Below are 19570 nucleotides of genomic sequence, written 5' to 3'. Positions count from 1 at the left end.
TCTAAGAAGGGATTTGAGGGACTCAGACTTTGACAATATTTTGAGCCTTATTGCAATTCTTGATAACGTTGTCTTAGACCCCACTAGGGCGGATAATCAGAATTTGGACACCTTCTCCCAACGACATATTTTCTTGTGCTTCTTTCTTCAAAGTCTTAAGTTAGTCCACTAGTCCTACCTTACCTCCTTTTCCTGTTGATGAGGTTTGGTGCAGAGCAATACCTCTTAGGGTTGGTAGTTTTTGTTGGGAAGCCTATTTGGAAAGAATCAACACTGGTGATCTACTACAAAAGAAGAGACCCAATACTTGTTTGACGCCTCAGTGGTGTGTTATTTGTAAAGCGGATGGAGAGACTGGTTTTCACCTACTGGTGTCTTGCCATTTTGCGAGGTCAATTTGGGAATGGGCTTTGTCCCTATTTGGATGTAGTTGGAATACTCCATCAGACTTGTAAGGCCTTTTTTCCTCTTCTCATTTCAGGTGGCAGATAAAAAGGGGAAGGACAATGTGGAGAGGACTAAGGGCTGCAGTATGTTGGACACTTTGGGAAGAAAGAAACTCCAGGATATTCTCAGAAGCTCAGAGAGGAACAACAGATCTGAGGGCTATCATTCATATTAGGGCGGTATAGTGGCTGAAATCTTTGGAGCTTTTCACAGATTACACTGTGGATGACATGTTGAGGAAGTGGGGTGAAATTGCAAATTGCACATAGACTAAGTAATGAGTGTGGCTTGGACCCCTCCACCTAGTGGATTCGTGAAACTAAACTTTGATGGGTGTAGCAGGGGAAATCCGGGACAATCAGGGATTGGGGGTGTTTTTAGGGATGAAAATGGGGTCATTTCTGCCATGTTCTCAGGCCCAATTGGAGTGGGTGACTCCCTTAGAGCTGAGATCTTTGCAATTATGGAAGGAGTCCAAAAAGCTAAGAAGTTGAACATCAGGAAACTCTTAATTGAAGGGGATTCAGAGGTGGTGATAGGGTGGCTGATTAAAGACCACAATTGCTTATGGAAGTACAATAATGAGGGGAGGAAATTCAAGTGGTTGGTGCGGGAGATGGAAATTAAGATACGTTGGGTTAAAAGATCGGCTAATTCCCTAGCTGACGGTTTAGCTAAATAAGGGGCAGAAAGGGATTCACTTTTTTGGGCTAAACTGTAACTATAGTGTGTTTTCTTTCTTTTTTTCCTTTTCTTGAGGTTCTTTGTTGCTCTTGGAAGATAAGCATGTTTGTCTTGCTATTGTAAATCTTCTATTGATGAGTTAATGAAAGTGTTATTGATCAAAAAAAAAAAAAAGAAAAAAAAAAGTGTCAAAAAAAAAAAAAAAGAAACCAGTCTGGCCTGGTTCGGCCCACGCTCAAGGCCTGGCCTGTGGCCCAGCTTGAAACTGCCTGCAGCCCGCCCGGCCCAAGCCTGTGGCACAGCACGGCATGGGCCCGCATGGGCTTGGGCTAAGGGCCGTGCTGGGCTGACCCCCCAAATTATCCCTGGGGAGGGCAGCATGGCCCAGGACGGCCCGTTTTACTCCCCTAGGCTGTCAATGGATCAAGTGTGGGCCAAGTCATTGTAGTCCGGACTGATAAGAAAATACCCAGATCCAGACCTGACCTCAGAGCTGACCCTATTATCAATTGGGCTTATTGGGTTTTACCTGATAAGACCTGGTTGTGATTAACAGGCCTTTACCCTTGTAATTATTTTTATTTTTTTATTGGAAACAGTAACTTTCATTGATGAATTTAAATAAAGAATACAGATATCACCACCCAGAGGATGGTTGGAGAATCCCAAAATAAAAAAGCCTTACAAACAAATCCAAAACAAAGCCTTCCTGTTAACTCCTTGCTTAGCTACCCGAATGGCCTTTCAGGGGTAAGCCTTGGGCCTGCCTATCCCCTGAAAGGACGTTCGGGTAGCCACAGACCTCAAACCCCCCTATTTCTCATATCAGGGGCTTGCAGATAAAGTATGATAGTTACAAAATTGGGAGGTAGCTTTGTCATGTGCTAATACATATATGTATTTACATGATTGATTTAGATCTTAATTGGGCCTAAATGAGTAAACCCAATTCTGACCCTACTGTAACTGGGACTCAAATGCAGACCCAGAACTGATCCTATTAATAATCAGGACTCAAATACAGACCTAGGTCCTGTGTAATAAGGTTGGATTGGTTTAGGTCTGTCAGGTTGATCTGGACTGTTGACAACTCTAGTTGTGTTAAGATTGGTAGCAACAATTACATGTTCTGGAAACTTTGATTAATCAATATATCCAGTGATATCATCCATCAGTGGTTGTTTCTTGTTCTTTTTAATGCACATCATTTTTTTAAGTGTATCTAGACTCTAGAAGCAATATTTTTCCTCTTCTGTCCATTGACCCAAAAATATGATACGGAATTTATAACCTATTAATCATTTTTTTGAATCTGCCCAAATAGTTGGAGCAAAGTCTTAGGATGAATTCTAACAATTTTGTCCTTTTGCATTTGTAGGTTTTCATGTGGATGACTCAGAAGTCACTTTGAATGTGTGCTTGGGCAAACAGTTTTCTGGTGGTGAATTGTTCTTTCGAGGCATCCGATGTGATAAACATGTAAATACAGAAACTCAACCTGAGGTATGTATGAAGTCTGAACTTGATTGCTCTCTGAGTTTTTATTTTATTTTGTTTATTATAAACAATCACTCTATTAGCTTATTTGTTTAATATTTATCTTTTTCTTTTTGATAAATGATTGATAATTTATTCATAATAATTAGAATGAAATTACAAAACAGCCTGCCCAAGGAGAGGCACAAGCTGGTACCTCTCCTCAACAACAACAAAGTACTACATCAGACTAGGAGATGAGAGTTTACAGAGCTGCCCAGAATAAATGTTCCCTTGATACCCCTTGCTTAGCTAACCCATCCGCTATGGTATTAGCTGTTCTACCCACCCACTGATAATTAACAGTCATGTTCCTTGAAAACCAATTAGCTTTCCTCATTTTTTTTTTGGAAAAGGTAAAGTAATATATATTGAGAATGAAATACACACTGGAGGCTGAGATCAGTCCCAAAACAGGCTGACTGATCTAAACAGCGATTACACAAGCCATCAAGACAAGGAAAAAATACATCTGATACATTACAGTTTCTAAAATCTGCCGTCACAGGCAACCAAGAAATCAATTTGCCCACTAACTTCTGGGTTAGGTCCTCCAGACTTAGAAACTTGTTGCCGAACACCCTTCTATTCCTCTTGGTCCAGATACACCACATTACAGCACTTGGAATCATTTTCCATAAATTCTTCTTTTTCTTCCTCCTGCCCACAATATGCCAGCAGCATAACAGCTCTTTTACCGACCTCGGCACCACCCAACAAACCTTCAAGGACTTGAGGAGGTGGTTCCACAACTGAGCCGAGAACAGGCAGTGTAAACACAGATGATCAGTAGATTCAACACTGCACCCACATAAGCTGCAAGACTGGTCCAAAATCTGAATTCCCCTGCTTACAAGGTTCTCCTTGGAAAGGCATTTGTTAAGAGCCATAGTTCAAACAAGGAAACTGGCTTTAGTCGGACTGATAGGATTCCACACTTGCTGAACTGGGAAATCAGGAACACCCCTCCTACCAATCCTAGCCGCCAAAGATTTAGCAGAGAATATCACATCAGGATTCCACTTCCAATGCCATTTATCCTCCGTACTAAAGTCCATCTCTTGATGCTGTAGACAGGTCAAAAGATTCACTGCCTCATCCACCTCCCAATCAAAGAGATTTCTATGGAAAGAGGGAGTCCAAAGAACAGAATCACCAGATATACTATAGTACTCAGCAACTGAGGCCTCTTGGTCTGAAGCACACTAGAAGATGAGGGGGAAGGATTCAGCAAGAGGAACATTTGAGCACCAAGGGGGTCTTTCGAGAATTTGATCCTATTACCATTACCAGCCCTGACTGAGATCCCCCTGGCCAACTCTGGAAAATGCTTCATTATCCCCTTCCACAGAGAGTTACCCCAGTTAGGAGGGGGGTCTCTAGATCTCCAATTTCCCCAGCTCACACCATATTTTCTAGCTATGAGAGATCTCCACCAAGCATCAGATTCTACAGCAAATCTCCAAATCCATTTACATAGGAGAGCAGAGTTAAAATATTTCAGTTTCCTTATACCTAACCCCCCTTCAAATTTGGGAAGACAGACTTGTTCCCAACTCACCAAGTGCACTTTTTTCTCCTCCTCCCAGCCTCTCCAAAGGAAATTCCATTGAAGCTTTTCAATCTGATTTGCCACATTCTTAGGAATAGAGAAAAGAGATAGGAAGTAGGTAGGCAAATTGGAGAGAGTACTCTTAATCAGAGTCACCCTCCCCCCAAAGGAAAGGTATTTAGCCTTCCAATAAGCCAGTTTCCTTTCCAATCTCTCAATAACTGGGTTCCAAATAGCAGAGGAACCACCACTCACCCCAAGTGGGAGTCCCAAATATTTGACCAGGAGAGATTCAATTTGACAAACCAGAATACCAACACACTCAGCTAAATTGGAAACAAGTCCAACTGGGATAATTTGGCTCTTATTCCAATTAACTTTCAAGCCTGTAATCACTTCAAACCAAGAGAGAATCCCAAGAATTAGCTCCACCTGAGAGGGGGAAGCATCCACAAAACATACTGTATCATCTGCAAATTGAAGAATGTTCGCCTTCTCTCCCCCAGACACCATTGCAAAACCTTCCCAATCCCCTGACTTAGCAGCCTTCTTGCAAAAAAGAGTGAGGATCTCCATTACACAGAAATAACAGAGGAGATAGAGGTCTCCCTGCCTAAGACCCCTGGAACTATCAAAGAAACCTGCAGACTGTCTATTTACCAAGATTGAGAACTTTGGGGAAGTGATACATACTTTCATCCAATTCCTCCATTTCTGCCCAAAATTCATTTGAAGAAGCACAAGGTCTACACATCTCCAGTTAACATGATCGTAGGCCTTCTCAGTATCAAGTTTACAAATCAAACCCAGAGAGTTCTTTTTTCCTGGAATGAATGAGCTCATTGGCAATAAGAATTGAATCTAGCATCTGTCTACCTAGAATAAAAGCACTTTGGTTATTTGAGATAACCCTACCAAGAACTGCTTTCAATCTTTCTACAAGGACTTTAGATAGGATTTTGTAGAAGCTATGCAATAGACTAATTGGCCTAAAATCCTTAATATTCACAGCACCTTCAATCTTTGGAATGAGGGTTATAAAGGTAGAGTTCAAACTTCTTTGCAATAAACCCCTCTCAAAAAAGTCATGGAAAACATTCAATATATCCTGTCTCACCACGTCCCATCATTTAATGTAAAAAAGATTTGTAAGACCATCAGGCCCTAGAGACTTTTCATCAGCCAACAACTTGATAGCTTCTTTAATTTCCTCTCAGAAAAAGGTCTATCATTCAGCTGGTTAAAAGAAAGAGATCTTGGAAAAGGTCTGAATGCTCAAGATTCCTTGTACAACTTCTTGTAAAAGCTAGTTGCCACTAGCTTCATATCAGACTCAGTGATACCTACCCTGCCCTCTCCCTCCAGCTTGGTAATTACAGAAGCTCTAGCTTTGGCATTTGCCATTTTGTGAAAATAATGTGTATTCCTATTCCCCTCTTTTAGCCATGCCAATTTGGCTCTTTGTCTCCATTTAAATTCTTCTGCCACTGTGAACTTGCCAAACTTCATCTTAGCCTGAAATCTTTTTAATTTCAGCTCCTCAATAATAGGACCTAATTCTTCAGCTGTGTCAATCTCCTTTGTGGTGCTTAGTAGAGCCTTCTTCTCATTATCTAGATTCAAACTTTTCTCTACTTTCCAAATCTTTAGCTTTGCTTTAATGGCTCCCAATTTCTTTGCTAAAATTAATGAACTGGTACCTCCCACCTGCATATCCTCCCAAACAGACTTCAACAATGGAACTAGAGAGTCATCCTCAAACCAAGCATTCTCTAATTTGAACGGAACTTTTGTTCTCTCTCTAACACCACAAACCAGTCGAATGGGAATATGGTCTGACACTGGCCTTGGAAGGGCAATCTGCTTAAACTCTGGAAGGTCTTGATTGTTGGTCCAAGTATACCTATTCCATGAAGGGGTAAATCTTGAAGCTCAAATCTGTTGATAAAATCAGCAAATTGCACCATTTCCCTTGATCTTCTTCCCCTCGAGCTTCTGTCCTCCCCAGAAAGAGTGACATTAAAGTCCCCACCAATAACCCACGGGCAATCCAGACTTCCCCTAGCCACTGCCAGCTCCTCCCGAAACTCCTCCCTCTGACTTCGGTCATTAGGACCATACACATTAGTAATCTGACACACATTGCCATCTGCAAGTTTCAAAACAAGAGATTGAAAAAAGCCCAATCTGATGAGAGATCAAGCTGCAAACAGTCGGGTCCCACATACTCAGTAACCTCCCTGCACTACCAGCTGCCGACTTCGACTTCCACCTAACCTCCCCCTCCCCCCAGATACTCCTAACCACTCCGACCTCCACAGATTCCAATTTAGTTTCTTGAGTCAATACCACTTTTGAACCTGAACTTTTCAGAGAGTCACAAACTACCAGCCTCCTCCCCGGCCCCAGCCCCCTAAAATTCCAAGATAATATCTTAAGCTCCATAACAAACTAGGAACAACAGAACACTTGGCACTTAAGCCTTTCTCCCCCTCCCTTCACTCCTACCAACTTTATCATTAAGGTTCCAAGTCAAGCGTAGCAATTCTCTACTTTTCTTAGATTTATTGCCCCCCTTCTTTACTACAGCTTTCCCCCTGGCCATACTCATTCTTTTCTCTACCCCCTCCAAGTACTTAATTGTTTCCTCTTCCAAGCCTTCTAGCGAGATCCCCAGAAACTTTCCCAATCCCATCAACTTAGAAGAAACCCATGACGAATCAGAAACATTTTCAAACTGCTCCCCTACCTGGTTCGACTGATCCATTAACAGATTGTTATTCTTCTGAGACTGCCTAACTGTGACAGCAAACCTATCCGTAACACAGAGTTTGCTACCTCCGACCTGTGGCTCAGCACCCTCAAGAATACCTTCACCACCTGCAATTTGAGAATCTGCAGCCACCATCACTATCGGATCCACCTCCATCAACTCCTCTTCCTCTCTTAGCACCGCTAGTTGGTTGGACTTTAGCTGAGTCTCGCTTGCCAGAGCAGACGCTTGGGAAGGCCAAAATTTCTCAATCCCAGCGCCGGGATCTGAAACTCCCTCTCCGCCCTTCTTCTCCCTACCAGCAGCAGTCCCCCTTCGTTCCTGAGAATCCCGAGCCTCCCCAGAACCCACACCCTGAAGACCACCGCCAACCTGAGGACTGAAATCTGGCGTCAGTTCGAACAGAAGATGGACTAGACTCAATATAACCATTGAGCCCAGGCCCAGCTTCCAGAATAAAAGGTTGAAGAGTCAGTTGGGCTGAATAAAGAAATCCAGGCCCATTAATTTCGTCCGAAGTCCCATGGGCCCACTGAGACTCGAGTGGGGGAGGCTGACAGCCCTTCTGACAATTCTCTGGCGCACTAACTTCCCTAGGGGCCGGCTGGAGCTCTGCAAGGCATTCTCTGATTAAGGCTTTAATGGCCTCAGTACCCCAAGCTGATTAAGGCTTTAATTAGCTTTCCTCATAATATCCCTGTAGCACCAAATAACTGAAGCTGAATTTCTTAACCAACCCACAACGACTTTGGAGTCTCCTTCAATAGGCAAATTTGTTTAATGTTTATCTTGGCAAAACTTTTTTTGATCTATGGAATTTATAACCTATTTATCATTAGTTTAGTGTTTCTTTGTTTTCAATTATGTTGATGATTTGATACCATTGTGCCAAACGGTCATAATTAATTGAAAAGTTATCTGAGAAAACATTTTATTTTATCAACAACACAGAAAGAATCAGTACTACATTTGAGCCCAAAACATATGTGATCTATGTACTGCTTGCTTGACTAAGCTATCTGCCAAGCTATTAGCAGTCGTCCCCAATTTCACTTGGATTAACATGTCCTGTGACAGCCATTTGAATTTTTTGAATTCATTCCTCAAATGCCATGCTACCCCCTCCCCTTTAACCAGCCACTTAACCACAGTTTTAGAATCTCCCTCAATAATCAGCCTACTAATACCCAGTTCTTTTGCCTTCTGAACCCCAAAAATTCTGATCTTGCCACATCACCCTGCTCCACAGGGCCGGAGTATAAAGCAATTATGCTCCCCTCTTCATCCCTAATGACTCCCCCAATACCTGAGGGGCCTGGGTTACCCAAACAGCTTCCATCAAAATTCAGTTTCTTCCAACCATTTATTGGGGGAGACCAAACCTCAATAGATCTTTGTTTTGTAGTTGAGGATGCAGCAATGATACCCCAAGCTCTGAAATCTTCAATCTTGAAATCCGAAAACAGCTTCAAACTTTTTGCCCAAAATCTGAGAAAACAAATTTTGTGCCATAGAAATCATGCCCATAGTGCAGAATTATCCTTGATTGCACTTTTATGTTGTCATAATCTGTCAGTAGAATTTGAGCCTGACTTCCAAAACACTTCATATGAAATATATCCTATTTAATGCAAAGTGCTATAACACCTTGGGGAAAGACATAGGAGTTTCCGATTTGCAAATGGGACTTCATAAGTACCAAGAAAACAGTATGCGATGTATGTTTAGCAATAATAGTAATGAAAGACACAATTAAGATTGAGATGAGGAGATATTTCAGTGTAACCTATTCTGGTACATTGTTTCAATAATTCAGAGCGAGGGAAAGATCAAGGATGTATCACACAGTGTTAAGGCCGGGTAGAGAAGATGTATCCAATGTGTTAGGTGGACAGAGAATGCCAATTAGACTAAAAGGGTCATTTTATAAAATGACTATAAGGCGTATAATTTATATGGATCAAAGACATATTGGTCAAAAACCAATATTTATATAACCAGACCAGACCAACCGGTTGGGCTGGTTAAACCATGACCCGGGGCCCTGGCTGGTTTGGTCACACCCCAAGAACTGGAATTCCTACAAAACCAGTCAAAATTGGATGACGGGCCAGTTTAGCCAAACCAGTGAACTGGTCCTGGTTTCATGAAACCGCCCAGGTCTCTAAATAATTGAAATTTCAAAATCCTTGTGACAAGACTTGAACCCATGACCTCTTATTTACATGTATCACTTAATTACCATTAATCCATTTCTTATTTATGTTAATTTATGATTCTTTATTGTATATATTACTTTATTACACATGTATTTTAAAGAAAATGTGAATCAAAAAGCTTGAGCCCTGGTTATTTGCTTTAAAAGTTAAGAAACTTGCCATCCATCTACCATATTTAAGTATGATAAAAGTTGTAAAATATATTATATATATTATTTTTATGACCCACAGTATATGCATATATGCCATGTCATCAGTCATCACAGTTCCACCTTCAGTTTAACCCTGGTTTAACCTCTAACCTGTTAACCTCTCCCTTTGCCAGTTCTATGCCTAGTTCGGTTCTCTGAATATTGGTCTAAACATTGAAAGAAAAATATCTCCCTTATTGAGAATATACGAATGCAAGGGTAGCTTGTAGAGGAGCTGATAAAAAAAGGGTAACTGGTAGAGGATCATGGGGAAGGCTTTTTAGTGGGTTTAGTGGGTATAGTAATCTTAAAAAGGAAATTTTTGGGCTGTTAATAATGATCAGAATGTATACACATTTGCAATGAATGACCCCTAGATTCTTGCTGTTTAAGGTTTTAGAATCATAGGCCTGCAACTTAGATCCTTTGGCCTATTTAAAATTGTGGACCTTATGGTTAGAGACATGAGACAATGGAGGAGGGACATTATTGCAAATGTTTTATTCCTGAAGTTGAAAATGTAATTTTGAAGGTAAAGGGTTTAAAAAGGTTTGGGCAGCATCTGCTACCCAGGCCAATTCATACTTATTACAATCCTAGAGATTCAAGTCCCAAGTAGTGATCCACTAAAAAAGTTGATTTCTATTGACCCTTTGTTTGGCTAGAGCATCCGCCATGCTATCAGCTGACCTTGGTCTCCATACTACTTGAGTCTTCACTTCTGTTATTAAATGCTTTGTCTCCCTTATTACATATCTGAATGACCATCTGGGTCAACAGGTCAACCTGTGATGTCATCATTATAAAAAAAATAAAGGAATGAAATATAATACAGAAAGCCAGTAGCCCATTGAATGGGTCAGATGGGTCAATTGTTCTACTGCCTGAGTCAATGGGTTGTTGATTGAGTCATGGTTTTTTGTAGTATTGATTGTTAGAGTGAGAAGTGTATTGAACCTATGGTTTAAAACTTTCCTGTTTGATCTGTTAATGGTTTGGTTAACACTGGTTCAATTCTAGGGCAAAATAAAAGAGAGAAAAAAAAAGAGGAAGGAAAAGAAGATGAAGAGAAATGGCTAAAGAGAATTCAAGCTGTCTCTCAACCAATCAGTTCTGTATTTATAGGTTTTGTGATCAAAGTACAAAGGCACTTATTTCCCTAATTAAGTATGGGACACATAACTTAAAGCTGGGACAAAACACACAAAGAAACTATTAATAAAATAGAATGAGTAGTATTCCTAGGGTTCTTGCTGGATAGGTCTTGTCTTAATCTCATTGGACCACCTATTGATCCAAAAAGGAGCTATTTCTTAAGGAGAGGATATTGTTATTCCTTAGCGAGTTAGTGGTTAATGCAAATTAATATAATGAAGGGTCAAACTCTGAACAAATCCTATTTGCTTGTTATGTAATGAAGAACTAGAGACAATTTTGGTGGCACTATGCAAGTGTTCTAGTTGTTGTTGTTGTTGTTATTGTTATTTTTGATAAGTCACCATGCAAGTGCTATTTGGCAAGATGTGTTTAGTTAGTAAGCTCTTTGGGAATATAATTTCAAGATTAAGAATATGTTGGGTTTGATGTATGGGTTAAATGGTGGTTAGAGAAGAATTATCAAAAGAAAGATGAGAAATTGTTTAAAACTCTCTCTAATGGTGCAATTGGTGTGGCACATTTAGAAGCTAGCAATGGTTGCATTTTTAATAATGTAATTCCTAACCTATGTAAGATTATTGGTTAAGCATAGAGGTGGCTGCAGACTGATAATAGTATAAAGATAAATGTCAATGGGGGCTGCAGAGGGCAAAAGAAGGTTGCTTTTAGTGTGATGGCTTGACCAAGTGCAGGCCAATTTCTAGCTGCAACATTGAGATGTTGCATAACATCATTTCTTCAATTTGCTGAAGTATTTATGTCCAAGTAAGGTGCATTTGTAACAAATAACTTGAACAGTAAGTTTATTTTGAAAATGATTCTAGTAAACCCACATTCAGACTGGACAAGAGAGTTGAGTTAATTGACACTAGTATTTTGAATTTATTTTGGTTCTCAAAGGCACTTTCACATCTCTTCAACATATTTGGTGTATTCAATGGATGGGATGCTGTTATTCACTTTGGTACTTATGGTTGTGGGGTGTGGAAAGGAATTTGTAAGGCTTACAGGCAGTTCAGCAGATGCAACAAATTTAAAGTGGGAGATGGAATTAAAACCAGGTTCTGGTTAGACCAGTGGGCTGGTGACAGCACTCTAAAAGAGTTGTTCCCGGCCTTGTACAATGTGGCTGTAGATAAAGGAGGCCTTAGTGGCTGATTCTCTGTTGATCCAGGAAGGCAGGCTATGCTGGGTTCCTCCCTTTAGGAGAAGTTTTAATGACTGGGAGATTCAGCAGATGGCAGACTTTCCTAATCTGTTACAAGACCAGCAACTAAATTTCAGATGCAAGATTCAACAGTTTGGAAGTGGTCAAAATCTGGAGATTTCACAGTCAAATCCTTCTACAATTTTCTTGTGGGAAGGTCTGAAGTCCCTTTTCCCAGTCAGGCCATTTGGGGGAATTTGGCTTCTCCAAAAGTCAAGTTTTTTTGTATGGGTGGCAGCTCTAGAGTGGTTTTTGTCCAAAGAAATGCTGCTGAAAAAAGGACTTAATCTGTCAGATTGGAGGTGCTGTTTTTGCAATATGCAATTAGAATCATCTGGGCATCTCTTCCTTAATTGCAAGTTTAGTTCTGCAGTTTGGTCACACTTCTTCAAATCCCTGATTCTAGGCTGGTGCATGCCAGCCTCAGTTAGAGCTCTGTTAGAGGAGTGGCATATCCAGGGGCTGTCTAAGAAAGGAACAGATGCAAGATTCAACAGTTTGGAAGTGGTCAAAATCAGGAGATTTCACAGTTAAATCCTTCTACAATTTTCTTGTGGGAAGGTCTGAAGTCCCTTTTCCCAGTCAGGCCATTTGGGGGAATTTGGCTTCTTCAAAAGTCAAGTTTTTTTGTATGGGTGGCAGCTCTAGAGTGGTTTTTGTCCAAAGAAATGCTGCTGAAAAAAGTTCTTAATCTGTCAGATTGGAGGTGCTGTTTTTGCAATATGCAAGTAGAATCATCTGGGCATATCTTCCTTAATTGCAAGTTTAGTTCTGCAGTTTGGTCACACTTCTTCAAATCCCTGATTCTAGGCTGGTGCATGCCAGCCTCAGTTAGAGCTCTGTTAGAGGAGTGGCATATCCAGGGGCTGTCTAAGAAAGGAAAATTATGCTGGACTTCCATACCTCCGGCAGTTCTGTGGGCTGTGTGGTCAGAAAGGAAGAATAGGATTTTTGAGAAAAAATCTGCTACTGAAGCCAAGGTCATTAACTTGGCAATAGAGGTTTTGAGAAGCTGGATGTCTATGCGTACTGTTTTTAGAGATGGTATTTCTGATTATACTTTTTTGAGGATGGCCTTCTTTTGAGGTCCTTCATTTTGTACAGCTTCTCATTGTACACAGGACCTTTTATTAATACAATCATACTTTACCCTTTTTCAAAAAAAAAAAAAGAAATTATTGGTGTTTTCATTTTGTTTCTGTAGCCAGTTTTGACAGTGAGGCAGCATATTTAGTGGCTATAATGAGATTTGATCTTCAAGACGAATGGTTTCATTATACACATGGATGGTTAAGGGAGTTTTGAGTTGAGATGCTAAATGTGGAGTCAAGGATGCAGCTGGTTTGAGTAGTGGTAATCTGGATGGTATTCTTTGGTTAGGTGTGTAGGTTGTTGTTTGTTGGTTTTGGTTTCCGTGGTTTATTTTGCATTGGGTGCTTGTTCTTGATTGAAGATTTTAATTATCAAGTACCATAAGAAGAAGAATTTAGCATATTCATGGTAATCTAGGAGTAGTTTCAGTAGTGATAAAATATGGGAAAGTATGCTAAGATGATTGAGCATATGGATAGAAGGCCACCCAATTCACCTGTAACAAGAAATATTGTGTTGCAAGTGAAGTGGTCTAGATGAGCTAGAGGTAGGGTAAAAAAACTTGGTTGGTGGTAGTAAGAAATGTTTTGAGTTCTCATAGTTTAATGTTGAGTTGTGCCTTGAAATCTTGTTTATGGCCTGCTCCATAACCCAACCTGCATTTGTGGAGAAAAGCCCAAAGTCAAAAGTCTACTCCACAGTACTTAACCCATTTTCAGCTTTAATGGTTCCAACGCGAGAGGCTGTAGAACCATGTAAATTTGTGTGCTCTGTTTTCTCTCTTTTCTTGCTTCTCATATCTCTGTTTTACTTTTCTAAGTTTTGCACAACATTTAGCAATGGTATATCCCTTGATAGAGTTGGATGATGTAACATGATTAATATAACCGACTCCATAAAGTTGGGATGAGTGTTTTTTCCCCGGAAAATTTGATGAGCGTTTTTTGAGACATTTGAGGCATCTGGGAGCAATGCATCCATGTAATGTTCCAAGGTGCATGAGTGAAGTGTGGTTTTCCTCTAAATGCATATGCTTCATGGGTTGAAGTGTAGATGCATCATACATATGCTTCATACATTTCAATTTGAAGAGTACACATCACATCTTGCAAAAAAGTTCATTTTGTCCTTGGAGAGAGAGAGAGAGAGTATATGAAGTATAAAAAAATAACATATATTTTATTTAGAACAAAGTTTTTGAATATTACTTTATGAACTTAAATACAGATGCAATTATAGAAATTGCATTCGTAGCAAAAATAAATTATAGAAATTATATAAAAGGAAGGTATAAAAGGGGGCATTAGTCTTTTTATGAATTATACAACAAATGAACTAAGGCTATTTTTATTTTTTGTTTAATGCATTGTTTATTAAAATAGAAATGCTTGTTCAGAGGCTTATGCCTCCTGCCTTGGGCAAGTGGAATGCCTTGCATTATGCCTCAGTGTCTGTAAACACTGGTTAGAATAAGGCTTTGTTGACTTGAGGTGAGCTTATTCTTTCAAATTCCCATGTCGAAAATTTTGAAATGACTGGTCTTTCACCATTATGGTTCGCTCAGTTGCAAATATTTAAATGACCAAAACTCGCTCAATTTTTCTCATTAAATTCCTAACTTCTTTGGTAGTGAGTTCCTATCCTTCTATGACTACTCCCTCTTAACTTCCTTTTTCTGCTTTGCTTTTTTGGTTCATTTAGACTTTATGATTTACAACAGTTTGAAGGAAAGAGTACACCCAATTCTCTAACAGAATTTGGGCTAAAAGGGAAAGAAAAGTATTGGCAAAGGGGCTGGCAAGCAGAAATTTAGACTTTTTATATATATAATACTTTATGATAGGTGTGTGAGGTCTGCTATTTGCTGGACTCTATGGTAGGAAAGGAACTCCAGAACTTTTTCTGAAAAAGAAAGAAGTAAAGAAAGTATTATTGAAGTAATAACAGTTAGGGTAGTGCACTGGGTAAAATCCTTGGACCTGTTTGACGGTGTTTCTACGGATATGTTGCTAAATAGCTTGCTGGAGGTGGCTAATTCTGCTCCTGCTCATTCTTCCGTTTGTCCTGTGTGGTCACCACTAGGCTGTGGCGTTATAAATTTAAATTTTGGTGGTAGTAGTGAAGGCAATTCAGGTCCTTCAAGTGTAGGAGGTGTCTTCAGAGATGAGGATGGGAAGGTGTTTGCAATGTATTTAGGTCCCATTGGGGTTGGGGGCTCTCTTAAAGCTGAGGTCTATGCTGTACTGGAGGGTATAAGAAAGACTTAAGGAACTGAATATACAAAAGTTAGTCATTGAAGGGGACTCAATGCTGGTGTTAATCTGGTTACAGAAGGAAGGTGGACTTTGGAAATTTGCTAATGAGAGGTGTTATGCAGGAGAGAAGAATGGAAGAAGAGAGAAAAGAGAGAGAGAAGAAGAGAGAAGAGAGAACTGAGAGCAAAAGATGCTGCTGGCGGCGCAGCTTTTTTAATATATATATTAGGGCTACAACAACTAAAATAAAAAAGAGTAAAAGTACAATAGTACCCCTGTGGTACTATACATAGGAAAAATAACAACTGTTAACACTCCCCCTCAAGTTGGGACATAGATGTCAATCATGCCCAATTTGGTCACATAAATCATGATTTCGTGAGTGGTGTAGTCCTTTTGTAAAGATGTCTGCAAGTTGATCCTTAGAGCTGACATAGGGAGTACACACTTCCCCTGTGATAACCTTCTCTTTGATAAAATGCTTGTCGACTTCGATGTGTTTAGTTCTATCATGTAGCACAGGGTTAGCAACAATGTTTATGGCTGCTTTGTTATCACAGAATAGGGTCATAGGTCTGTCCACTGGAAAACCCAACTCACTCAACAGATTCTTTATCCACATAATTTCAGCTACTCCATGACCCATTGCTCGATATTCAGCTTCAGCACTGGATCTAGCTACCACACTTTGCTTTTTGCTTCTCCAGGTAACTAGATTTCCTCTGAAGGTACAGTAGCCACTAGTTGACTTTCTTCCATTTAGGGATTTTGTCCAATCTGCATCAGTATACACTTCAACTTTCAAATGTTCGTGCCTTTAAAACAACAAGCCAGCACGTAGAAACCTTTTAAGGTATCAGAGGATTCTTTCTGCTGCTTTAAGATGAGTGGTCATAGGGGCATGCATGAACTGGCTAAGGACACCAACTGCATGAGCAATGCCTGGGTGGGTCATAGAAAGATATAACAATCTCCCTGTAAGTCTCTGAAACTGCTTCACATCCTTGATAGGTTCACCTTGGCTGTCACCTAATTTATGGTTAGGATCAATAGGGGAATCAACTGGCTTCACTCCCATTTTTCCTGTATCCTAGAGTAAATCTAAGACATACCTCATTTGGGAAATGAAGATACCCTTTTTTGAGCGGGCAACTTCAATTCCTAGCAAGTATCTTAGAGGACCTAGATCCTTTACTTCAAACTGTGTGGCAAGAAAACTCTTCAACTTTTGGATTTTATCCTTCCAATCGCCAGTGATAATTATATCATCAACATATACTATTAAAGCAGCAATTTTGCCTTCTCCTCTTTTCACAAACAATGTGTGATTAGATTCACACTGCTTGTGTCCTTTCTGCTGAACCGCTGCATGGAATTTGCTAAACCAGGCTCTCGGTGATTGTTTCAGCCCGTATAAAGATTTCTTCAACCTGCACACCTTTTCTTCATTGCCTTGAGCCTGAAAACCAGAGAGTTGTATCATGTAAACTTCCTCTTCAAGGTCACCATTCAAGAATGCATTCTTGATATCAAGCTGATGTAGATTCTAGTCAAGATTAGTAGCAAGAGAGAATAGAACTCTAATGGAGTTCATCTTGGCAACGGGTGCAAAAGTCTCTGCATAATTAACTCTGTACACTTGTGTAAACCCCTTTGCCACTAAACGAGCTTTATACCTCTCCATCGTGCCATCAACCTTATGTTTGACTGTGAACACCCATTTACATCCAAGTGGCAAGTTCCCACGTGCCATTTTTATGAAGGGCATTAATTTCTTCCTTCATAGCATCTGTCCATTCAGGTACTGAAAGAGATTTTGCCACATTCTTAGGGATAGGGACACTGTCAATGGATGTGAGAAAGGCTCGAAAAGAGGGTGAAATGTTTTCATAGGAAACAAAGTTGGAAATGGGGTATTTAGTGGTGCACGATCTAACACCTTTCCTGTGAGCAATAGGAAGGTGAAGGTCATTAGCAACAGAGGTATCAATTGCAATGGGGTCAGGGACATCAATGGGAACTGAGATACTTGAGTGAGTATGATCCACCCCTGAAGAGTTTAATGGCATTGGAGTTACAACTTCTGGATTCTCCACAGCTCTTGAATTTGGTTGGCCTTTGTGACGATGGAAGAAGACACGAAAAGGAGGAGGATCAGGAAGAGGAGGGAGCTGAACCAATTTCTCCTCATTCCTACTCACCCCTTGAGGAGAAATAGGGAAAAAAGGCTCACTCTCAAAGAAAGAGACATCCATGGAAACATAGAATTTTCGAGAAACAGGATCAAAACAACGATATCCCTTTTGAGTGAAGGAGTACCCCAGGAATATGCAAGGAATAGCACGAGGATCCAATTTTTCACGAGTGGGTGATAGATTTTGGACAAAGCAATGACAACCAAACACACGAGGAGGAATGAGAAGAAGGGGGGCCTTAGGAAAGAGAAGTTGATGTGGGGCTTTGCACTCTAACCAATGAGAGGGCATACAGTTGATGAGGTAGGTAGCACAAAGGACAACCTCAAGCCAAAAGCGTTTTGGGACATTCATATGGAGTAGTAAACCCTGGGCCACTTCAAGGAGGTGTCGGTTCTTTCTTTCAGCAACACCATTTTGTTGTGGTGTTCGGGCACAAGAGCTACGGTGAAGTGAACCACGTTAAGCAAAAAATTTCGTGAGATCACTATGAAAATACTTTTTGGCATTATATGACTGAAAAATTTGGATTTCAATTTGAAATTGAGTGAAGACCATCCACTGAAAATCTTAGATAATTTTTGGTACTTCATCCCTGGTCCGCATGGGATATACCCATGTATATGTAGAATAATCATCGATAATGGTAATAAAATACTTGTAGCCACTCTCAGATGGTAACGTAACAGGGCCCCACACATCAGAATGAATAATGTGAAAAGGAAATTCAGATTTATTATTTTTTGAAAGAAAATGAGTTCTACACTACTTACTCAATTGACAGGTTTGACAAGAGAAATCTAAAACGGAGATTGACTTAAACAATTCTGGAAACACCACTTTCAAAGACTCAAAAGATAAATGACCAAGATGACAATGCCATAATTAAACTTGACTCTTACAGGACTGACTCTTAGACTATGTGACTTGAAGACAGCTTGTAAAGTCCATCAACCATACATCCTCTACCAATCGTCCTCCCTGAGGCCAGGTCCTGGATCACACAGTAAGAAGAGAAAAAGGTCACTGAGCAGTTTAAGGAATTAGTAATACTACTAACAGAGAACAAATTAATGGGAAATTTCGGAACATGTAAAACATTAGAGAGGGTAAGGCCGAGAGGGAGAGAAATAGTTCCTTGACCAGCTATGGTAGTGTATGATCCATCAGCTACTCTCATCTTGTCTCTTCCAGAAAAAAGGTGATAGGTTTGAAGGTAAGAGGACGTACCAGTCATGTGTTTTGACACTCCAGAATCAATGATCCAGGGAGTGTTAGGGTTATGAGAAGCAACATGGAAAGCTGTGGCAGAGTTACCTGATGTAGACGCAAATGAAGTTGAGGGAGGAGCATCCATCTGACGAATTGCTCTACCATAGATCTCTAAATGGTCATGGAAGGAATTTATAATATCCTCCCTTGGGTTAGATCCAGATGAATGTGTCTGAGTCACAGTATGAATGGGGGGCTGATTCTCCTAAGTAGCCATGTTTGCCATAGTGTGCTTTCTTGTACCTTGCTGTTTTGACTTTTTATTCATATCTGAACCTTGCTTCTTATTCAGATCTTGAGTCCATTTCGGCTTCCCATGAAGATCCCAGCATGTGTCTCGGGTGTGTCAGGGTTTCTGGCAATGAGTACACCACAATTTGTCCTTGTCATCCATCTTTTTCTGAAGATCCCCCTTCTTAGAAGTACTTCCCCCACCGGTAGTAACACTCCCTTTCGCTGCCAACACAACTACATCTCCACCAGAACTGTTCATCAAATTCCTTCTGCTTTCTTCTGATTGTACAAGAGCATAAACTTCCTGAACCGGTGGAAGATCCTTGCTACCTAGGATCTGGACTCTGATAGATTCATATGTAGGGTTCAAACCATGTAAGAAAGCAAACACTCTCTGTTGGGAGACAAGTTTTTTGTACAACTTTGCATCTTCATCACACTTTCAGCCCACACTCTGATAATGATCTAACTCATTCCAAACAGAGATCAAGTCTGAGTAGTACACAGATAGACACCTCTCCCCCTGTTTACAAGTAGACAATTCTGCCTGTAGTTGGTAGATTTTTGCATAATGTCGCAATTCAGAATATGTTGATTTTGCTTGTTCCTAGATCTCATTTGCCGTTTCAACCCACATGTCAAAAACTTCTCTAAATTATTTTTTTTTTCATCTGTTGCCATTGTCTGAGATGGTGAGAGGGTAAGGAACTGAGTTTCATTTTCATCTGTTGCCTTTGTCTGAGATGGTGAGAGGG

At 40.3% G+C, this 19570-nt stretch overlaps 1 protein-coding gene across 1 annotated transcript in view; it reads left to right on the top strand.

The window, feature by feature from the left end:
• The window catches only part of LOC148854954 (2-oxoglutarate and iron-dependent oxygenase domain-containing protein CP2-like), a 59898-nt gene that overhangs the window by 17656 nt on the left and 22672 nt on the right, over nucleotides 1-19570 (top strand). The window contains exon 7 of the mRNA XM_088982290.1: nucleotides 2510-2634. Within this exon, the coding sequence (XP_088838416.1) occupies nucleotides 2510-2634 (125 nt within the window). The remainder of the gene's footprint in view (nucleotides 1-2509; nucleotides 2635-19570) is intronic.

Source organism: Nelumbo lutea, chromosome 4 (genome assembly GCF_056320005.1).
Source record: "Nelumbo lutea isolate HS-2025 chromosome 4, American lotus-T2T, whole genome shotgun sequence".
Taxonomy (NCBI): domain Eukaryota; kingdom Viridiplantae; phylum Streptophyta; class Magnoliopsida; order Proteales; family Nelumbonaceae; genus Nelumbo; species Nelumbo lutea.
This window is presented reverse-complemented; position numbering and strand designations above follow the sequence as displayed.